Source organism: Papio anubis, chromosome 19, assembly GCF_008728515.1.
Source record: "Papio anubis isolate 15944 chromosome 19, Panubis1.0, whole genome shotgun sequence".
In the NCBI taxonomy this organism is placed as follows: Eukaryota; Metazoa; Chordata; class Mammalia; order Primates; family Cercopithecidae; genus Papio; species Papio anubis.
The window spans coordinates 28821607-28841696 of NC_044994.1; the positions used below are offsets into that span (position 1 = coordinate 28821607).

General features: G+C 37.0%; 1 protein-coding gene across 11 annotated transcripts in view; it reads left to right on the plus strand.

Annotated features, from left to right (window-relative positions):
• Positions 1-20090, plus strand: part of KIAA1328 (KIAA1328 ortholog) — a 384673-nt gene that overhangs the window by 44652 nt on the left and 319931 nt on the right. For all 11 annotated transcript variants that reach the window (XM_031658950.1, XM_031658942.1, XM_031658943.1 and 8 more), the window contains one exon: positions 17045-17160. In XM_031658950.1, the coding sequence (XP_031514810.1) occupies positions 17045-17160 (116 nt within the window). The remainder of the gene's footprint in view (positions 1-17044; positions 17161-20090) is intronic.

Here is a 20090-nt window from a genome sequence, read left to right on the forward strand (position 1 = left end):
ATTGAATATGTAAGCAAGTAGGTAAGTATGTGTAAATAATTATGTAGGTATGTCTGAGTGACAGTAAAGAACATTGCTGCCAGTATTACAGTTTAAAAAGAAGGTGGAAAAGACTGAAAACCCAGGAAATTTTTTGAAACGATCAGAGAGCTAAGGTTGAAGGGCAACCAATCAAGCAGAAATCTAAGGAAACTTATGCTGATAGGGAAAGACAGGTGTGAGTCCCAGCTAAACTGCAGCAGACACAGCTGGAAATGGGTAAGATTTCAGCTTGATCGAGGCCACATGTGGGCAAGTAAGAGTGGAGAGCCCCATGGGCAGCAAATATGGGAGAGCTTGAACTCTCTTACAGGCTTTTTCTCCTTAGGCCCCACTTGGTGAGAGCCCTGCTAAAGCATCTCTCTTGGTCCAGGCCTGGGGGAGGAGAACAGTAGTTGCCGTGGAAAAGAAACAAAATTCCTGAGTCCTTCTCCTCTATCTGCCCTATGCAACAAAAAAAACATAACTTCAGGAAGGTGAGCAACATAAACTGTTATCCTTAGTATACTCGTAAAAACCACTGGGTGGTGGTGGGGCTGGGTGGAGGGTCCAGGGGGAGGCAAAAAATAACCTGTGGGGAGGGCAGAGTTACATGCTGGTCGGAGAACTATGGAAGAGGAACAGTAGCACTTCTAAGACCCTAGGCATACGAGTCTGATTAGCACAGGCCTGATTACAATAACAGAAAATATCACCCCAACCCAGACCCCCACCATCAGACTAACAAGTATCTAGTAAAAGTAGTAGATAAATACTGATGAGGAACTCATTAGATGGACCCTCTAAGAGGGAACTCATAAAGCTGAACATGGAACAGACATTGAGAAGGAATACCTGGCCCACCTGAAGGGAAGTTATGCCTGAAGGAATTTGAAACTTGTGGTGCACTGTGGGTAACTGTGGCAACAATAAACCTCAAACCAGCCTAACATCTGTTAAAGTAACACAACCCCTACACTAAAAACCAAGCCAAAGTAAAAGTCTCCCCATTACCAAGAATAGAAATTATTTACTTCAGTCTCTGCTTCCTACCCAAGGTGTCCAGATAGCAATAAAATATGAGACATATGAAAATGTAGAGAAAACAACATGTACACAAAGAGAGCAACAGACACCGGTGCAGTTATGGCATAAACGTTGGAACAGTCTGATGAGGAATTTAAAATAACTGATTAATATGCTAAAATCTGTATTAGTTATTTATGGCTGCCTAATACATTATCACAAAATTTAGCAACTTAAAACCCTGGTAAACTTCCTGGAGGCCCTATTGTTTGATTGAAAGGTTTTGTGAGGCCCAACTTTAATAACGTTAAAGTGCCTTTTGTGTGACTGTATTGAGGCATCAACTTTGATCTTTCTGAGGTCTTAATGAAAGATTCACCCTTGGTTTTATCTCTAGAGCATGTTTTTCCGGGTATTCTCCTGGATTTGGAATTTTCTCAGAAGACATTTCTTAATTTTAGCATGTTTTTCGCTATGGGCAGGCTGAATGTGAAGTCCTGGCTCATTTTGGTTTAATATCTTTCCTTCAGTTTATCTCTTTCTTCTCCCAGTTTACTATAAGCACCAAAAAGAAACCAGGTGGCATCTTCAGCAGGTACTTGGAAATCTCCTTAAGTAAATCAGTCACCCAGATCATTTGGCGTATTTCCTACTCTACACATTGTTAAACATGATAGTGTTGTACAACATTGTGCTACCACATGCAGTGATTACACTTCCTGCAATTTCCAGAAACATGTTTCCAGGGCCTCTCCTTGTGGTGGCTTACAACATGGCAGCTGGCTTCCATCAGAATGAGCAAGAGTAAACAAGACAGCAGTCCCTATCTTTTTGTAAACTAAGCTCAGATGTGACATCTCATCAATTTTGAGAGTCACTAGATCAAGGCTATACTTGAGGATAGGGTATTAAACAAGGACATGAATACCAGGAAACAGGGATCATTGGTTTGTGTTGCAGAGGTTGCCTACCACAATAACTGATCTTCCTTAATTTGCTTGTTTTAATATATTTTCTGTAGATTCCTTAATTAATTTTTTTTTCTGTTTTATTTTTTATTATACTTTAAGTTCTGGGATACATGTGCAGAACGTGCAGGTTTGTTACATGTGCCATGGTAGTTTGCTGCACCCATCAACAGTCATCTACATTAGGTATTTCTCCTAATGCTATCCTTCCCCTTGTCGCTCAATCCGCCTACTGGCCCCAGTGTGTGATGTTCCCCTCCCTGTGCCCATATGTTCTCATGGTTCAGTTCCCACTTACGAGTAAGAACATGCAGTGTTTGGTTTTCTGTTCCTGTGTTAGTTTGCTGAGAATAATGGTTTCCAACTTCATCCATGTCCCTGCAAAGGGCATGAACTCCTTCTTTTTTATGGTTGCATAGTATTACATCGTATAAATGTGTCACATTTTCTTTATCCAGTCTATCGTTGACCGGCATTTGGGTTGGTTCCAAGTCATTGCTATTGTGAATAGCGCTGTAATAAACATATGTGTGTATGTGTCTTTATAGTAGAACAATTTATTATCCTTTGGGCATATACCCAGTAATGGGATTGCTGGGTCAGATATTATTTCTGGTTCTAGATCCTTGAGGAATCGCCACACTGTCTTCCACAATGGTTGAGCTATTTTACACTCCCACCAGTGGTGTAAAAGTGTTCCTATTTCTCCACATCCTCTCCAGCATCTGTTTCCTGACTTTTTAATGATCGCCATTCTAACTGACGTGAGGTGGTGTCTCATTGTGGTTTTGATTTGCATTTCTCTAATGACCAGTGATGATGAGCCTTTTATCTTATGTTTGCTGGCCCCATAAATGTCTTCTTTTGAGAAGTGTCTGTTCATATCCTTCGCCCACTTTTTGATGGGGTTGTTTTTTTTCTTGTAAATTTAAGTTCCTTGTAGATTCTGGATATTAGTCCTTTGTCAGATAGATAGATTGCAAAAATTTCTCCCATTCTGTAGGTTGCCTGTTCGCTCTGATGATAGTTTCTTTTGCGATGCAGAAGCTCTTTAGTTTAATTAGATCCCATTTGTAAATTTTGGCTTTTGTTTGCCATTGCTTTTGGTGTTTTAGTCATGAAGCTTTTGCCCATGTCTATGTCCTGAATGGTATTTCCTAGGGTTTCTTCTAGAGTTTTTATGGTTTTAGATCTTACGTTTAAGTCTTTAATCTATCTTGAGTTAATTTTTGTATAAGGTATAAGGAAGGGGTCCAGTTTCAGTTTTCTGCATATGACTAGCCAGTTTTCCCAACACCATTTATTTAATAGGGAATCCTTTCCCCATTGCTTGTTTTTTTCAAGTTTGTCAAAGATTAGATGGTTGTAGATGTGTGGTATTATTTCTGAGGCCTCTGTTCTGTTTCATTGGCTTATGTATCTGTTTTGGTAGCAGTACCATGCTGTTTTGGTTACTGTAGCCTTCTAGTATAGTTTGAAGTCAGGTAGCATGATGCCTTCAGCTTTGTTCTTTTTGTGTAGGATTGTCTTGGCTATATGGGCTCTTTTTTGGTTTCATATGAAATTTAAAGTAGTTTTTTCTAATTCTGTGAAGAAAGTCAATTGTAGCTTGAAGGGAATAGCAATGAATCTATAAATTACTTTGGGCAGTATGGCCATTTTCGCAATATTGATTCTATCTTTGAGCATGGAATGTTTTTCCATTTGTGTTCTCTCTTATTTCCTTGAGCAGTGGTTTGTAGTTCTCCTTGAAGAGGTCCTTCACAACCCTTGTAAGTTGTATTCCTAGGTATTTTATTCTCTTTATAGCAATGGTGAATGGGAGTTCACTCATGATTTGGCTCTTTTTTGTCTATTATTGGCGTATAGGAATGTTTGTGATTTTTGCACATTGATTTTGTATCCTGAGACTTTGCTGAAGTTGCTTATCAGCTTAAGGAGCTTTTGGGCTGAGACAATGGGGTTTTATAAATATGCAATCATGTCATCTGCAAACAGAGACAATTTGACTTCCTCTTTTCCTCTTCGAATACCCTTTATTTCTTTCTCTTCTCTGATTGCTGTGGCCAGAAATTCCAATACTATGTTGAATAGGAATGGTGAGAGAGGGAATCCTTATCTTGTGCAGGTTTTCAAAGGGAATGATTCCAGCTTTTCCCCAATCAGTGTGATATTGGTTGTGGGTTTGTCATAAATAGGTCTTAATTTTGAGATACGTTTCATCAATACCTAGTGTATTGAGTGTTTTTAGCATGAAAAGGTGTTGAATTTTATCCAAGGCCTTTTCGGCATCTATTGAGATAATCATGTGGTTTTTGTCATTGGTTCTGTTTTGTGATGGATTACATTTATTGATTTGCGTATGTTGAACCAGCCTTGCATCCCAGGGATGAAGCTGACTTGATCGTGGTAGGTAAGCTTTTTAATGTGCTGCTGGATCCAGTTTTCCAATATTTTATTGAGGACTTTCCCATCGATATTTATCAGGGATATTGGCCTGGAATTTTTTGTTGTTGCTGTGTCTCTGCCCAGGTTTTGGTATCAGGATGATACTGGCCTCATAAAATGAGTTAGGGAGGAATCCCTCTTTTTCTGTTGTTTGGAATAGTTTCAGAAGGAATGATACCAGCTCCTCTTTGTACCTGTGGTAGAATTCGGCTGTGAATCCATCTGGTCCTGGGCATTTTTTGGTTGGTAGGCTGTTAATTACTGCCTCAATTTCAGGAGTTGTTATTGGTCTATTCAGAGATTCAACTTCTTTCTGGTTTAGTCTTGGGAAGGTGTATGTGTCTAGGAATTTATCCATTTCTTCTAGATTTTCTAGTTTATTTGCTTAGAGGTGTTTATAGTATTCTCTGATGGTAATTTGTATTTCTGTGGGATCAGTGGTGATATCCCCTTTATCATTTTTTGCTGTGTCTATTTCATTCTTCTCTTTTTTCTTCTTTATTAGTCTGGCTAGCAGTCTGTCTATTTTGTTGATCTTTTCAAAAAACCAGCTCCTGGATTCACTAATTTTTTTTTGAAGGGTTTTTCATGTCTCTATCTCCTTCATTCTGCTCTGATCTTAGTTATTTCTTGTCTTCAGCTAGCTCTTGAATTTGTTTGCTTTTGCTTCTCTAGTTCTTTTAATTGTGATGTTAAGATGTTGATTTTAGATCTTTCCCACTTTCTCATGTAGGCATTTAGTTCTATGAATTTCCCTCTAAGCACTGCTATAGCTGTATCCCAGAGATTCTGGTACGTTGTATAATTATTCTCATTGGTTTCAAAGAACTTACTTATTTCTGTCTTCATTTCATTATTTACCCAGTAGTCATTCAGAAGCAGATTGTTCAGTTTCCAAGTACTTATGTGGTTTTGAGTGAGTTTCTTAATCCTGAGTTCTAATTAGATTGCCCTGTGGTCTGTGAGACTGTTTATTATGATTTCCATTCTTTTGTCTTTGCTGGGGAGTGTTTTACTTCCAATTATGTGGTCAATTTTAGAATAAGTGCTATGTGGTGCTGAGAAGAATATATATTCTGTTGATTTGGCATGGAGAGTTCTGTAGATGTCTATTGGGTCTGCTTGGTCCAGAGCTGAGTTCAAGTCCTGAATATCCATGTTAGTTTTCTCTCTCATTGATCTGATTTTGAAAGTGGGGTGTTAAAGTCTCCCACTATTATTGTGTGGGAGTCTAAGTCTCTTTGTAGGTCTCCAAGAACTTTCTTTATGAATCTGAGTGCTCCTGTATTGGGTGCATATATATTTAGGATAGTTAGCTCTTGCTGCATTTATCCCTTTACCATTATGTAATGCCCTTCTTTGTCTTTTTTGACCTTTGTTGGTTTAAAGTCTGTTTTATCAGAGAATAGGATTGCAACCCCTGTTTTTTTTGTTTGTTTTTGTTTTTGTTTTTTTTGCTTTCTATGTGCTTGGTAAATATTTCTCCATCCCTTTATTTTGAGCCTGTGTGTCTTTCCACATGAGGTGGGTATTCTGAATACAGCACACCGATGGGTCTTGACTCTTTATCCAATTTGTCAGTCTGTGTCTTTTAATTGGGGCATTTAGCCCATTTACATTTAAGGTTAATATTGTTATGTGTGAATTTGATCCTGTCATTATGATGTTAGATGGTTATTTTGCCTATTAGTTGATGCAGTTTCTTCATAGTGTCAATGGTCTTCACATTTTGGTATGTTTTTGCATACGAAAGAGTTTTGCAGTGGCTGATACCAGTTTTTCTTTTCCATGTTTAGTGCTTCCTTCAGGGGCTCTTGTAAGGCAGGCCTGGTGGTGCCAGAATCTCTCAGCATTTGCTTGTCTGTAAAGGATTTTATTTCTCCTTTGCTTATGCTGCTTAGTTTGGCTGGATATGAAATTCTGGGTTGAAAATTCTTTTAAGAATGTTGAATATTGGCCCCCACTCTCCTCTGGCTTGTAGGGTTTCTGCAGAAAGATCTGTTGTTAGTCTGGTGAGCTTCTTTTTGTGGGTAACCTGACCTTTCTCTCTGGCTGCCCTTAACATTTTTTCCTTCATTTCAGCCTTGATGAATCTGACAATTATGTGTCTTGGGGTTGCTCTTCTCGAGGAATATCTTTGTGGTGTTCTCTGTTTTTCTGAACTTGAATGTTGGCCTGTCCTGCTAGGTTGGGGAAGTTCTCCTGGATAATATCCTAAAGTATGTTTTCCAACTTGGTTCTATTTTCCCCATCACTTTCAGGTACACCAATCAAATATAGGCTTGGTTTTTTCACATAGTCCCATATTTCTTGGAGGCTTTGTTCATTCCTTTTCATTCTTTTTTCTCTAATCTTGTCTTCACGCTTTATTTCATTAAGTTGGTCTTCAATCTCTGATAGCCTTTCTTCCAGTTGATCAACTCGGCTATTGATACTTGTGTATGCTTCACGACATTCTCGTGCTGTGTCTTTCAACTCCATCAGGTCATTTATGTTCTTCTCTAAACTGGTTATTCTAGTTAGCAGTTCCTGTAACCTTTTATCAAGGTTCTTAGCTTCCTTGCATTGGGTTAGAACATGCTCCTTTAGCTCAGAGGAGTTTGTTATTACCCACGTTCTGAAGCCTACTTCTGTCAATTCGTCAAACTCATTCTTTGTCCAGTTTCGTTCCCTTGCTGGTGAGGAGTTGTGATCCTTTGGAAGAAAAGAGGCATTCTGGTTTTTGGAATTTTCAGTCTTTGTGTGCTGGTTTTTCCTCATCTTCGTGGATTTATCTACCTTTGGTCTTTGATGTTAGTAACCTTTGGATGGGTTTTTTTCATGGATGTCCTTTTTGTTGATGTTGATGCTATTGCTTTCTGTTTGTTAGTTTTCCTTCTAACAGTCAGGCCCCTCTTTTGCAGGTCTGCTGGAGTTTGCTTGAGGTCCACTCTAGACCCTATTTGTCTGAGTATCACCAGCAGGGGCTGCAGAACAGCAAAGACTGCTACCTGCTCCTTCCTCAGGAAGCTTCCTTCCAGAGGGGCAGCCACCAGATGCCAGCTGCAGCTGTCCTGTATGAGGTGTCTATCAATGCCTGCCGGGAGGTCTCTCTTGGTCAGGAGGCATGGGGGGTCAGAGACCCACTTGAAGAGGAAGTCTGTCCCTTAGCAGAGCTTGAGCACTGTGCTGGGAAATCCGCTCCTCTTTTCAGAGCCAGCAGGCAGGAATGTTTAACTCTGCTGACGCTGTGCCCACAGCCACCCCTTCCCCCAGGTGCTCTGACCCAGGGAGATGGGAGTGTTATCTATAAGTCCTTGGCTGGGGCTGCTGCCTTTCTTTCAGAGATGCCCTGCCCAGAGAGGAAGAATCTAGAGAGGCAGTCTGGCTACAGTGGCTTTGCTGTGTTGTGGTGGGTTCTGCACCCAGTTCGAACTTCAGCTTTGTTTACATTTTGAGGAGAAAATTGCCTACTCAAGCCTCAGTAATGGTGGGTGCCCCTTCCCCCACCAAGCTGGAGAGTCCCAGGTTGACTTCAGAGTGCTGTGCTGGCAGCGAGAATTTCAAGCCGGTGGATCTTAGCTTGTTGGGCTCCGTGTGTGTGTGGGATCTGCTGAGTAAGGCCACTTGGCTCCCAGGCTTCAGCCCCCTTTCCAGGGGAGTGAATTGTTCTGTCTTGCTGGTGTTCCAGGCACCACTGGCATATGAAAAAACTCCTGTAGCTAGCTTGGTGTCTGCTCAGATCGCTGCCCAGTTTTGTGCTTGAAACCCAGGGCCCTGGTGGTGTAGGCACCCGAGGGAATCTCCTGGTCTGTGGGTTGTGAAGACCGTTGGATAACCGTAGTGTCTGCGCCAGATAGCACTATCCCTCATGGCACAGTCCCTCAGGGCTTCCCTTTGCTAGTGGAGGGAGTTCCCCAACCCCTTGTGCTTCTGGGTGAGGTAATGCACCATCCTGCGTCTGCTCGCCATGCGTGGGGTGTACCTACTGTCTAACCAGTCCAATGAGATGAACCAGGTACCTCAGTTCGAAATGCAGAAATCCCCCACCTTCTCTGTTGGTCTCACTGGAGCTGCAGACCAGAGCTGTTTCTGTTTGGCCATCTTGCCTGGAGATTTCTTAATATTTTCTATATACAATGATGTCATCAGCACATAAAAATTTTACTTTTTCTTGGTCTGTAGGCATTCTATTTTCTTGTGTTATTGTGCTGGCTATGATATCCAGTCAATAATGAACAGAGGGAGATAGTAATAGCTGACATTTTTGCCTTATTCCTGAAGTGCAAAGGTAGGGAGGGACAAATTTTTGTTTTACTCTCAGACATATGTTAACTGTAGGATTTTTTATTTTTAAAGATTCTTTTTATTAGATTGAGGTAGTTTCTTCTGTTTCTAGGTTGTTGAGTTTTTATTGTAAATAGATTGAATTTTGACAACTGCCTTTTCTGCTATTATAGATGAGCATATGAGATTTTTCCTTTATTCTGTTAACATAGTGAAATACATAAATTAATTTTCAACTGTTAAACAAATCTTGCCTTCCTGGAGTAAACGTTAGACATATTATCTTTTTATATATCTGGATTCATCTTGTGAATTGTTTTTTAGAATTTTTTTCAGCTATATTTATCAGATAGATTGGATTATAATTTTTGTTTTTCATAATACCCTAGTCAAATTTTGGTATCAAGGTATGGCTGCATTATAAAATGAGTGTGTATGAACTAAAAGTGATAACCAGTAAGTATTAGAAAGTTAACTTTTTTTTCTTGGTTACCAACTTAAGCATGTAAATAATCAAATATCTGATCAGCTTTAAGTACTATGTATCATACTGCCTCTTATTCTTTGTTTCTTGAAAAATGAGTTTTATTCTTAGAGTTTTTTTTTTTTTTTTGAGATGGAGTCTTGCTCTGTCACCCAGGCTGGAGTGCAGTGGTGCGATGTCGGCTCACTGCAAGCTCCGCCTCCTGGTTTCATGCCATTCTCCTGCCTCAGCCTCCTGAGTAGCTGGGATTACAGGTGCCCACCACCATGCCCAGCTATTTTTTAGCAGAGACGGGGTTTCACCGTGTTAGCCAGGATGATCTTGATCTCATGACCTCGTGATCCGCCCACCTCAGCCTCCCAGAGTGCTGGGATTACGGGCGTGAGCCACCGCACCTGACCCTATTCTTAGAGTTTTTAAAACAGTATGTACTTTGATCAGTTTTCTTTATATCTAATCTTTTTCCTGTATTTACATTTATTTTTGTTATTTCCATTTTTAATATCGAATCTACCTTATTCATTGTATAGAAATTTATGTATTTCACTTTTCATCTAAAAATTCTTATTTCACTTAGAGTTTTTAACTACTTAAACTTTACTTAAAAGGAAAGAAGAAGGTCATTCGTTAGTAGGAATAAAATATATAATTCCATTTATTAAACAGCGTATTCACAGTTGTGTACCCATCACCACAATCAGTTTTAGTACGTTTTCATCACACCAAAATGAAACCCTATATACATTAGCACTCACTGCGCACTTCCCACCAATCCTTCCTAGCCCCAGACTGCCACCGCTCTGATTTCTTTCTCGGTGAATTTGCCCGTTCTAGATATCTTACATAAATGGAATCATACATGTGATCTTTTAAAACTAGTTTTTAAAACTCAGCATAGTGATTTCAAGGTTTATTCACATGGTAGGTAGCATGTATTACTACCTAATTTCTCTTTGTTGCTGAATAACATTCCATTGTATAGACAATGACACATTTTGGTTATCTATTCATCCATTGATAGATGTCAGGTTGTCATACTTTTATTGTGGATAATACTGCTATGAACATATATGTACAAGTTTTTATGTGGACATATGTTTTCATTTCTCTTGAGTATCTACCTAGGAGTAGAATTGCTGGGTTGTATGGTAACTCTGTGTTTAACTTTTTGAAGAACTGCCAGACTTAAAGCGATTGTGCCATTTTACATCCCTACTAGCACTGTACAAGGGTTTTCGTTTTTCTGCAGCTTCGTCAACATTTGTTATTATCTGTCTTTTTTTTAATTATAGTTATCCTAGTAGGTACGAAGTGGTATCTAATTGTGGGTTTGATTTGGATTTACTTAATGGCTAATGATGTTGAACATATTTTTATGTGCTTGTTGGCCATTTGTGTTTCTCCTTTGAAGAAGTGTCTGTTTATATCCTTTTCAATGGGATTTTTTTATTGTTGAGTTTTTCAGGCTTAATCTATTTCATACACCAGTCCCTTCAAGATATATGCCTTTGTTTTCTTCTAGAGTATATAGTTTTAGCTCTTACATTTTGGTCTTTGATTAATTTTGAGTTAATTTTTGTATATAGTGTGATGTAGGGGTCCAACTTTATTCCTTTGCATATAGATATCAAGTTACCTCAGCATTTTTTTTGAAAGGTTATTATTTTTTCTTCAGTTTTCTTGGTACCTTCATTGAAAATCAGTTTACTAGAAATATGAAGGTTTATTTTGGGTCTCTCAGTTCTGTTCCACTGATCCATATGTTAAGTCTTCATGCCAGTACCACACTGTTTTGATTACTGTAGTTTGCAGTAAGTTTTGAAATTGGGAATTGCAAATCTTTTGTGTTCTCCCTTCTTCAAGAGTGTTTTGGATATTGTGTGTCCCTTTCATTTCCGTATGAATTTTGGGATCACTTTCTGCAGAGAAGCCAATTGAGATTTTTACACTTAATCTGTACATCAACTTTGAGACTGCTCTTTTAACAATATTGTCTTCCAATAATGAATGTGGTTTTTATTTAATTAGGTCTTAATTTGTTTCAAGTGTTTAGTTACTCTCAGGTATGATTTTTGTTCTTTTGAACTTTATTCTTGATGAAATTGTAAATGGAATTGTTTCCTTAATTTCATTTTGGGGTTATTCTCTGCTAGAATATGAATATACATTTTTCTGGGATCCTGTAACATTGCCAAACTCCCTCGTTAGTTCTAATAGTTTTTTTAGTGAGTTTCCTCAATTTTTCTATGCACAATCACATCATATGAAATAGTGATGGTTTTATGTCTTCCTTTGGAATCTGGATGTCTTTCCTTTTTCCCCCTAATGTAATTGTTAAGAATTGTTCATTATTGTCTTTAATATTTTTACTATCACTGTAGCATTGTATTGAATTGAAACAATGATGGCAGGTATCCTTATTTTGTTCCTGAACATGGAGGAAAGCATTCAGTCTTTCACTATTAAGGTAACGTTACGTGTGGGTTATTTCATAGATGGCTTTTATCAGGTTGAGGAGATTCCCTTCTCTTCCTCTTTATTGAGTTTTTTAAAATTATAAATTGATCCTGGATTTTTTTCAAATGCTTTTCTGCATCTATTTAAATGATCATGTTATTTTTGTCTTTTATTCTATTGATATTGTATATTACATTAATTGGCTTTTGGATATTAAAACTACTTTGCATTCTTGGGATAAATCCTAATTTGTAATCATGTAGAATTATTTTTATCTACCTAGATTCTGTTTGCTAGTATTTTGTTAAGGATTTTTGTGTCTGTATTCATAAGAGATATTGGTTTGTAGTTCATAGAGCCCTTTTAGACATGTATTGCTGTATCTTTGATGCCTGAAAGCACTTACGTTACTTTAGGCAGTACATGTTAAATAACAGCCAAACATTAAAATTTGTAAAGAGGAAGTTAAATTGATTTCATTGAAATATTTCTTTGTAATGAGAGATCCCTTCTTTATCAATGCAATTATTTTTGCTTGAAAACAATTTAATTTTTTTTCTATTTGTTAGGCATACTCTGAAATCTGTTCCTTCCTTTTCCAAATCTTACTCACTAAGTTGATCATTATAAGTCACAAAATACAACCAACATACCCAGCTCCCAAATGGTAGAATTTAAATAGGGAAGAAACTTATCTGTTTGACTATTAGGTGAGCTAGAATTCTCTTTGAGATAGGTTTGCTGACTTGATGTTGTCTTTCACATTCGTTTAAAAGTACCAATTTCTGGAGTATTTGGAAGAATATCAGGAGTGTGCAAAGTTATAAAATAAATCCCTTTCTAAAACATTAGTTTTATTAAAAAATTTAGAATAGGTGAGTATGGGGAAACTTTTTATATTAAAATAGAATAGTTTTATGGAGAGGAATACAAAATATGCATGAATGTTTAAGGTAAAGCATAAGACTTCAAATAAATTCAGTACTTTGGCCTGATTTTCAGCCCAACCACCCAGTTCTCCTACCTGTTAGATAAGAGTACATTTTGTGGAAGTTTTTGAGAACTACTCTGAGGTATTACCAACAATGATGATTTCTTTATGACCAGGTTATTGCCCTTCTTGTAGATAATTAACAAATCAACACTACATCTCCTTCTGTCTGGAAGGAGATGTATTTTATCCTATTAGTCAAATAGTTCACTTTTATATATTTAGATTTTCATTGTGTTAAGTAGCTTTTTGCTGTACAGTAGTCATCCCTTATTTGCAGGAGATATATTCCAAGACCCCCTGAAACTCTGTATATATTATGCTTTTTCCTATATGCACATACCGATGATAAAATTTAATTTCTAAATTAGGCATAGTAAGAGATTAACATCAGTAACTACTAATAAATAGAATGAATGTAACAATGTACTGTAATGAAAGTAAAATAAGGGTTACTTGAACACTAGCACTGTGATATACCTCAGCAGTCAGTCTGATAACCCATATGGCTACTCACAGGCAGGAATCGTACACAGTGTGGATATGCTGAACAAAAGGATGATTCATGTTCCAGGTGGGACATAAGTGGGCTGGCTCAAGATTTCATCATGCTACTAAGAAGGGTGCACAGTTTAAAACTTAAGAATTATTTATTTCTGCTATTTGCCATTTAATGTTTTTGGACCACTGTTGACATCAGGTAACAGAAACCACAGAAAGTGAAACTATGGAGAAGTGAGGACTAACTATTATACTTTAAAATGTGATACAGAATTAGGTCTTTTTATTTTACTTTGTGGTCTGAGAATACTTAGATGAAAAATATGACCATGATACCAAATATTTTCTTGTTACATATACTTCATTGGAAATACTGTCGAACATAAGACGACAGATTTCATAATGAATATCAAATCTTGAGGTTGCTTTATTGGCAGGTCTTCTACATTGAAAATCTGTATTAATATACTAGCTCATATTAAGTATGCTAATGGACCACAAAGAAGCCATGCATATCTTTAGCTAGGCCTATCGAAAAAATGTTGCTCTTTTTTGTTAATACAGCTTGTTAATTTTATAGCCTTCTAGGGCTTAATAACTGCTACAGGGTAGTCAAATCATAGCAGCATAACAGAAAAGATTAAAAAGAAAAAGCCCTGCTTAATAACATAGCAACAAATATTTCAAATATACCCCAGAAACTAAATTTAGAAAAGAATGATTTTATCTGGATAGAATACATTTTGGGAAGAGCTCATCACAGACTCTGACATTAGGGAATTTCTGACCTGGCTGGACTCTAGAGATAATCTGTGCATTTAGATTAATGTTAAGGTAAACCTGCGATCTGCTTTTCTGTTACTGTTTTTTATGACCATGGAGCATTGTTTGTTGAAGAAACAAATCTTTGGGACATTCTTCATATCTCTAATGGCTTTTATGAATGGGATTGAAACTACAGAAAGCCATTTTTTAGATCCCTTTTGGAAACTCTATACTGAACAAAATTATTGTGATTACTTTTTCCTTTAGTAGGTGTTCACTAAATACTTTTAAATAAATAAATGAAAATAAATGTTGTGATATCTACTTACAGATTTTCCTCTTTTATCGTGTCTTCAAGATTTTACCAGTCTAAACTGGGAGGGATTTTGTTACATATTTTCTTACCTTGACAGTATTTATTCTTTGCTCACAATACAGATTGGGTATCGCTAATACAAAAATTGGAAATCTGAAATGCTTCAAAATTTGAAATTTTTTTGGCACTGGCGTGATGCTAAAAGTGGAAAATTTCACACCACACCTTATGTGACAGGTCACAGTCAAAACACAGACATACAGCACACAGTTTATTTAGTGTACCTCCACAAGGGAAAAAAGACCCTCCCAGAACCCCTGTAGCTGTGATAGAGCGTTTTTGAGCATGCACAGATTCTCCTGCGCCATCAATCCTACAGAGGCATCTGAGCAGGCTGGGCATGCCAACAGCAGGCCCCTCACAGTGTCCCACATGGGAACAAGACCTCCTTGCATTACTCACTGTTTGTTTGCTTATTCTATGCTCTGTGATTTAAAGATACTGTTTAAAATGTTAAAAAAAAAAAAAAAAAAAAAAAAAAAAGTCCTGCATCATACCCATCGGGTAATGTCGATATTCCCAAATTGGAAACTATTTCAAATCTGAAACACTTCTGGTCCCAAGCATTTTAGATAAGGGCCACTCAACCTGTATACAGCATCACTCATTTCTTTGTTTTATGCATCGTCCTACAGATTCATCACTTTGTTTTGCATTTCTGTAGTCTCATGCCAAATTTCATGTCTTTATACTTTTTAATATTTCTCTAATCTACTTACTACTCTGTCATGCTATCGGCATAGCTTTTGCCTAAACCATAGTATTTTATGTCTTGTTCCGTGTCCAAATGTTTGGTAACTTTTTCCTTCTTTACAAATGGTTTCCATATTTATAAAGGATACACACACATACACACAGTCAAATATTTATAATATAGTGAAAGAAGTTCTGGAACTTAAGTGGGAAAGGATTTTTAAAATTGTCTAGCCTAGCCTTTTTTCTTTCTTAGTGAGATCAGTAACGCCCAGAGAGATAAGCAGACTTTGTCAAAGTTACTTTGAAAGATGTTATTGCAAGTGGGCTTCAGAGTAATAACAGGAAAAGGGAAGGCATTGTAAAGAGATGGGAACAAAGGAAGCAGGATAACCTGCTAACAGAGTATAAAGTCTCTTCGTGTGTATATATTTGTTTAGTTGTCTGAATTCTTTGTAAATATATCAGTCTTTGATATTACCCTCTTTGAAAAAAGGGCCTGGGTCCCATTCATGGGCCTAGTGGTATGCTAAACATAAGTAATATATAGGACAGGGAAAATGACTTGAATGCTATGATAAGTAAGAAGAAATAAACCTATTTATTGAGCACTACTATGTGCCATGTGCTTTCACACAAATTATTTCAAAGACAAGATACAATCAACTCTTGAATATTCATGATTCTAGTTTTCAGTTATCCGGTTGATTGCAGTATCTCTACCAGAGGGCAGGCAAGAAGGAAAACCTATGGGATTCATGTTATACAGAAGTTGCTCTAGTAGAGTAGGGTTCTGGGCACAAGTAAATTTAGTAGCTCAAAGAAAAGGTTTAGATTCCCTGTGGGCTTCACTTACACCTATTCCTGTTATCTTATAGGATATGTGCATTCTATGAGCTTTGGAGAAATAAGTACCAGTAACAGAAATTTGGGGTTAATGTCTCTGCACACAGAATAGAATGAAAATTAGGGGCCAGGCGCGGTGGCTCAAGCCTGTAATCCCAGCACTTTGGGAGGCCGAGACGGGCGGATCACGAGGTCAGGAGATCAACACCATCCTGGCTAACACGGTGAAACCCGGTCTCTACTAAAAATACAAAAAAAAAACTAGCCGGGCGAGGGGGCGGGCGCCTGTACTCCCAGCTACTCGGGAGGCTGAGGCAGGAGAATGGTGTAAACCCGGGAGGCGGAGCTTGCAGTGAGCTGAGATCCGGCCACTGCACTCCAGCCTGGGCCACAGTGAGACTCCGTCTCAAAAAAAAAAAAAAGAAAGAAAATTAGGCTTGTCCCAATACATAAGTCAGTGAATTGCAAATAAAGTGTTGGTGTTGTTCATGTTTGTTTGTTTTTAAATTTTTGTTTTTTCTGTCTGTGCTCTTGTCAGAAATCATCCCTTTCTGGTTTGATTAAGTTGGAATCGTTTTCAGAGTTAAATATTTTCTTAGTTAATGTTTTTAACTTTATAATTTTTTTTGGACTAAGAATAACATGTACTGCAAACCTTCCTTTACATTACTGTCATCTTTTTATTTAATCATACAATTTATATGCTACTAAAGAATGCAGGGTATTGGTACCAGGAAAAAGTAAAATTGCCCGTGTATATTTAGTAAAATATTTAAAGTACATATTTTGTTTACTTTATTAATAGGATTTAAACAAACGTATACAAAATGTAAATCAAAATCAATTGATTGTACCTGTTTTGGTAACAAAAAAAAATGAAACCCATGTTTTAAAAATTGGAATATATTTCTGTCCTGGATTATAATTTGGCACCTGCGTCCTTTGTAGGACTTTCCATATTTAAGATGTCTCTGATGACTGAAAACATTTTTAATGTAAAAGTTACAGTGTCTTTTATTACAAAGGTGAAAAAGATTGCCTTATGAGAGATTAAGTTTTTAAAAAAGCAACAACAAAAACAGAACAGAGTGTTCCTGAAGAATTCTTCATACCTTTGGAAGAAGTCTAGTTTTTGTAAACTGCAGCTATAGGCACATATTTAATTTTATTCTGATAGATGTTAAAATTTTTTTCTATTATTTCAGAGTAAGTGAGGAAAAGGAAGTGACGGAGGAAAGACTGAAAGCTGAGCAGGAGTCATTTGAGAAGAAGATCAGGCAGTTGGAAGAACAGAATGAACTGATCATCAAAGAAAGGGAAGATATCCTTTTGAAAGTCTTCTTTTTTAACGTGCAGGAAGTTTGACTATTTCATGAAGACAATGTAAACTCCAGAGAAATAATTGTTCTAATTTGTAACAGGGAGTAAATCTGCATGTGCTGCTGTTTCTAGGCAATCAGAACGACACTTAACAGTATGTGCTGTAGCTTCCTTTGTGCCTGATAAGGCCCTCCAGCTGTTTTGCTGCTGCTGTTATATTGCTAAGCACATACTTGTCAACTAAAAAGGACAATAAGAAATTTGGTCATTTAAATATAGTGTTGGAACTTTATTAAATTCTGTTCCTCTGCTGTAATTGAGCTGGAACCTCCTTGTGTTTGGTATTCTTTCTAGTTAAAGCTTTGACAGTCCTAGGAATTCTCTGAAATCATAAAAATTAAAAAAAATTCTTTTTACTGTAAAGATGTAATTGATAAGTGTCTATATGGCAACATAAAGCTGCCAAATCTTTCTTATGGAGCAGAAAACTATTGGGTTTAGACCTAGAGGGGTGTGTGTGTGTGTGCGCGTGTGTGTATAGCATTATTTGTAAGAAAATAAAGTAAAAACATATTTTAGGGATGTGTTAAAATAAGCTATTTCTGAAATTTCTTTTGAATAGGTAGAATTACTTATCTTTGAGTATTGTATGCAGCAATACTCATGTAGAAGAGAAGTCCCTAAAGTTAGAGTGATGGAGCTGTCAGCTAAACTAGTGTGTGAATGCTTGAAACAATTATTTTTATTGGCAGTATCATCATTAACTTGATTGTTAATAATTGTTTCAAAGATTCTGCAAATGTCAAAAATGGTCATGTACTGACAGTAAGTATGCCTTTGTGAATACCAGAGAAGTGGAAGCATAAAGATAAATTATAATAATTAGCTTGAAAAACACAAGACTGTAGCTACAAAAACAGAGTCCTGAACTTTTATTTTCCAATCAGTGGAAGTTCATGATAGAAAAATAATATTATCAGGATTCTCAGAATTGATTTGCTGAGTATAACATTAAGAAGGCTTGTTGGCCCCACAATTCTAGATCAGTGCTTTTTCAGTTATTATTTTTTTCTACATCTCTAGCATTTGGATAATCATCTCCCACCTTCTCTTTTTTTTTTTTTTTTTGCCCACTTTGACTTCATTGCCATTGGTTGTTCACCCTCAAGGTAGATGGTCTTTTGTGTTTTTCTTCCTGCTACTTTTTTCTCCAGATTTAAAGGAATGCTGTTTAGTCAGAATTCATAACAAAGTGCTCAGCCAGTTTTATTTACTCTTCTATTTCTCATGAGGAGTAGTACTCCAGGTCCTAGCATTTTCTAGAAATGGTAGGTTAGGAATGCTTTCATTTGCAAAAAAAAATTCAATTTACAAGCTCCTTTGTTTCTCACATAATAAGGACTCTGGAGATCATGGAAGATTCAGTGGTTTAACATTTTCAGTGCTGGCATCTTTACAGTTCTCTCAGGTTTTTTTAATGGTTGCTCAGATTCTAGGCATTACATTTCCATTAAGGCAGACAGAAAAGGGGAAGAGGTCCTGGTAATTATGACTCCCTCTCCCTCCTTTAAAAAACATAAAAACTTTATGAGAGCACTCCCTACTCCCCACCCAGTAGTCTTTTATATGATATTTATAAAGGTCCTGCATTTTGTGATGTGGCCATGGTAGGCTGCAAAGGAGGCTAAGAAAGTGAGCATTTAACTTGTCCAACTTAGGTAGTAGAAGGCAGCACTGGAGAAGACTGGAAATGAAGTCAGCCCCCAACTCTGGTAGCAGCGGTAAGGGGAATACAATTCACTCTTTGTATGGAGAGGAGGTGGTGATACTTTAACCTTCCTGGGACAAAAAATCTGTAGCATACAGTTGGTAGTAGACAGTTGAGAAAACCTGGCCACAGTTAGAGTGGGCCCTTGTTTGGTAAAATACTTTAGAAAATTTTGTGGTTATCTGGAAAAGTAGAATCTAACTCAAGTAGACTGTTATATTTAGCACTTTCTGGGGCAGGATTAATTCTATTCAGTGCTAAACCAGTCTATACTTTGCATGGCTGTGAATGGTTTCTTTTGTCAGGCTAAATGTTATGATACCTGGGTGATTGTAGTGACGCTATTTTTCATGTTTTCCTCATGATTTAACTCAGGGGTGAACATACTACTACCGTGGGCCACATCCAATAGGGTGCCAGCTAATTCCAGCCGTACCCATTGCGTTATGTATTGTCCGAGGCTGCTTTTGTGCAATAACAGCAGAGTAATTGCAGCAAATACCCTATGCCTTTCCTAACCTAAAATATTTATTATTTGACTCTACAGTAAAGGTTTGCTGGTTCATGATTTATCTTACAAGCTAAGAAAAGAAAGGAAAAGATATGTGAGTAAACTCAAAGACTTTTAGTCATGTGGCATAGTCAGACTTATTTTACATATAGTAAAATAAGCATTTCTTTATTATCGTGAATAAGAATTGGAGTAAATGTTATACCATTGTCAAAAATTAAAATTTTTTAGTTGGTCTAACTGGTTTAAGTTTTTTTTTTTAAGCACTAAAATACGGGTAGTATTTATAAAACTTTGTTATCAAAGAAGGAAGAAAGGAAGACATGATTTTTTTAAAATGATATTTATGGTTTTTATTCTGAGTAGATCACTCAGGTGCAAATCTCCTTTACCAGAATAAACCTGTCAAAGGTTAATATAGATGATTTTACAGTACATAAACCTCTATAAAACTTAGAAACATAAAACAAGGTTATTATTTAAAATAATATAATTTTAACTACGGATACATTTACCTATCATACATGAATGATTCAGACTCTTAATGTATACATGAAATCAGATAATTTCAGATCATTTTAAAGTCTGTTTCTGTGTGAGAAAATATATCCATTAATTCTGATTTTTGGCATTTTAAAGATGTATTATACCA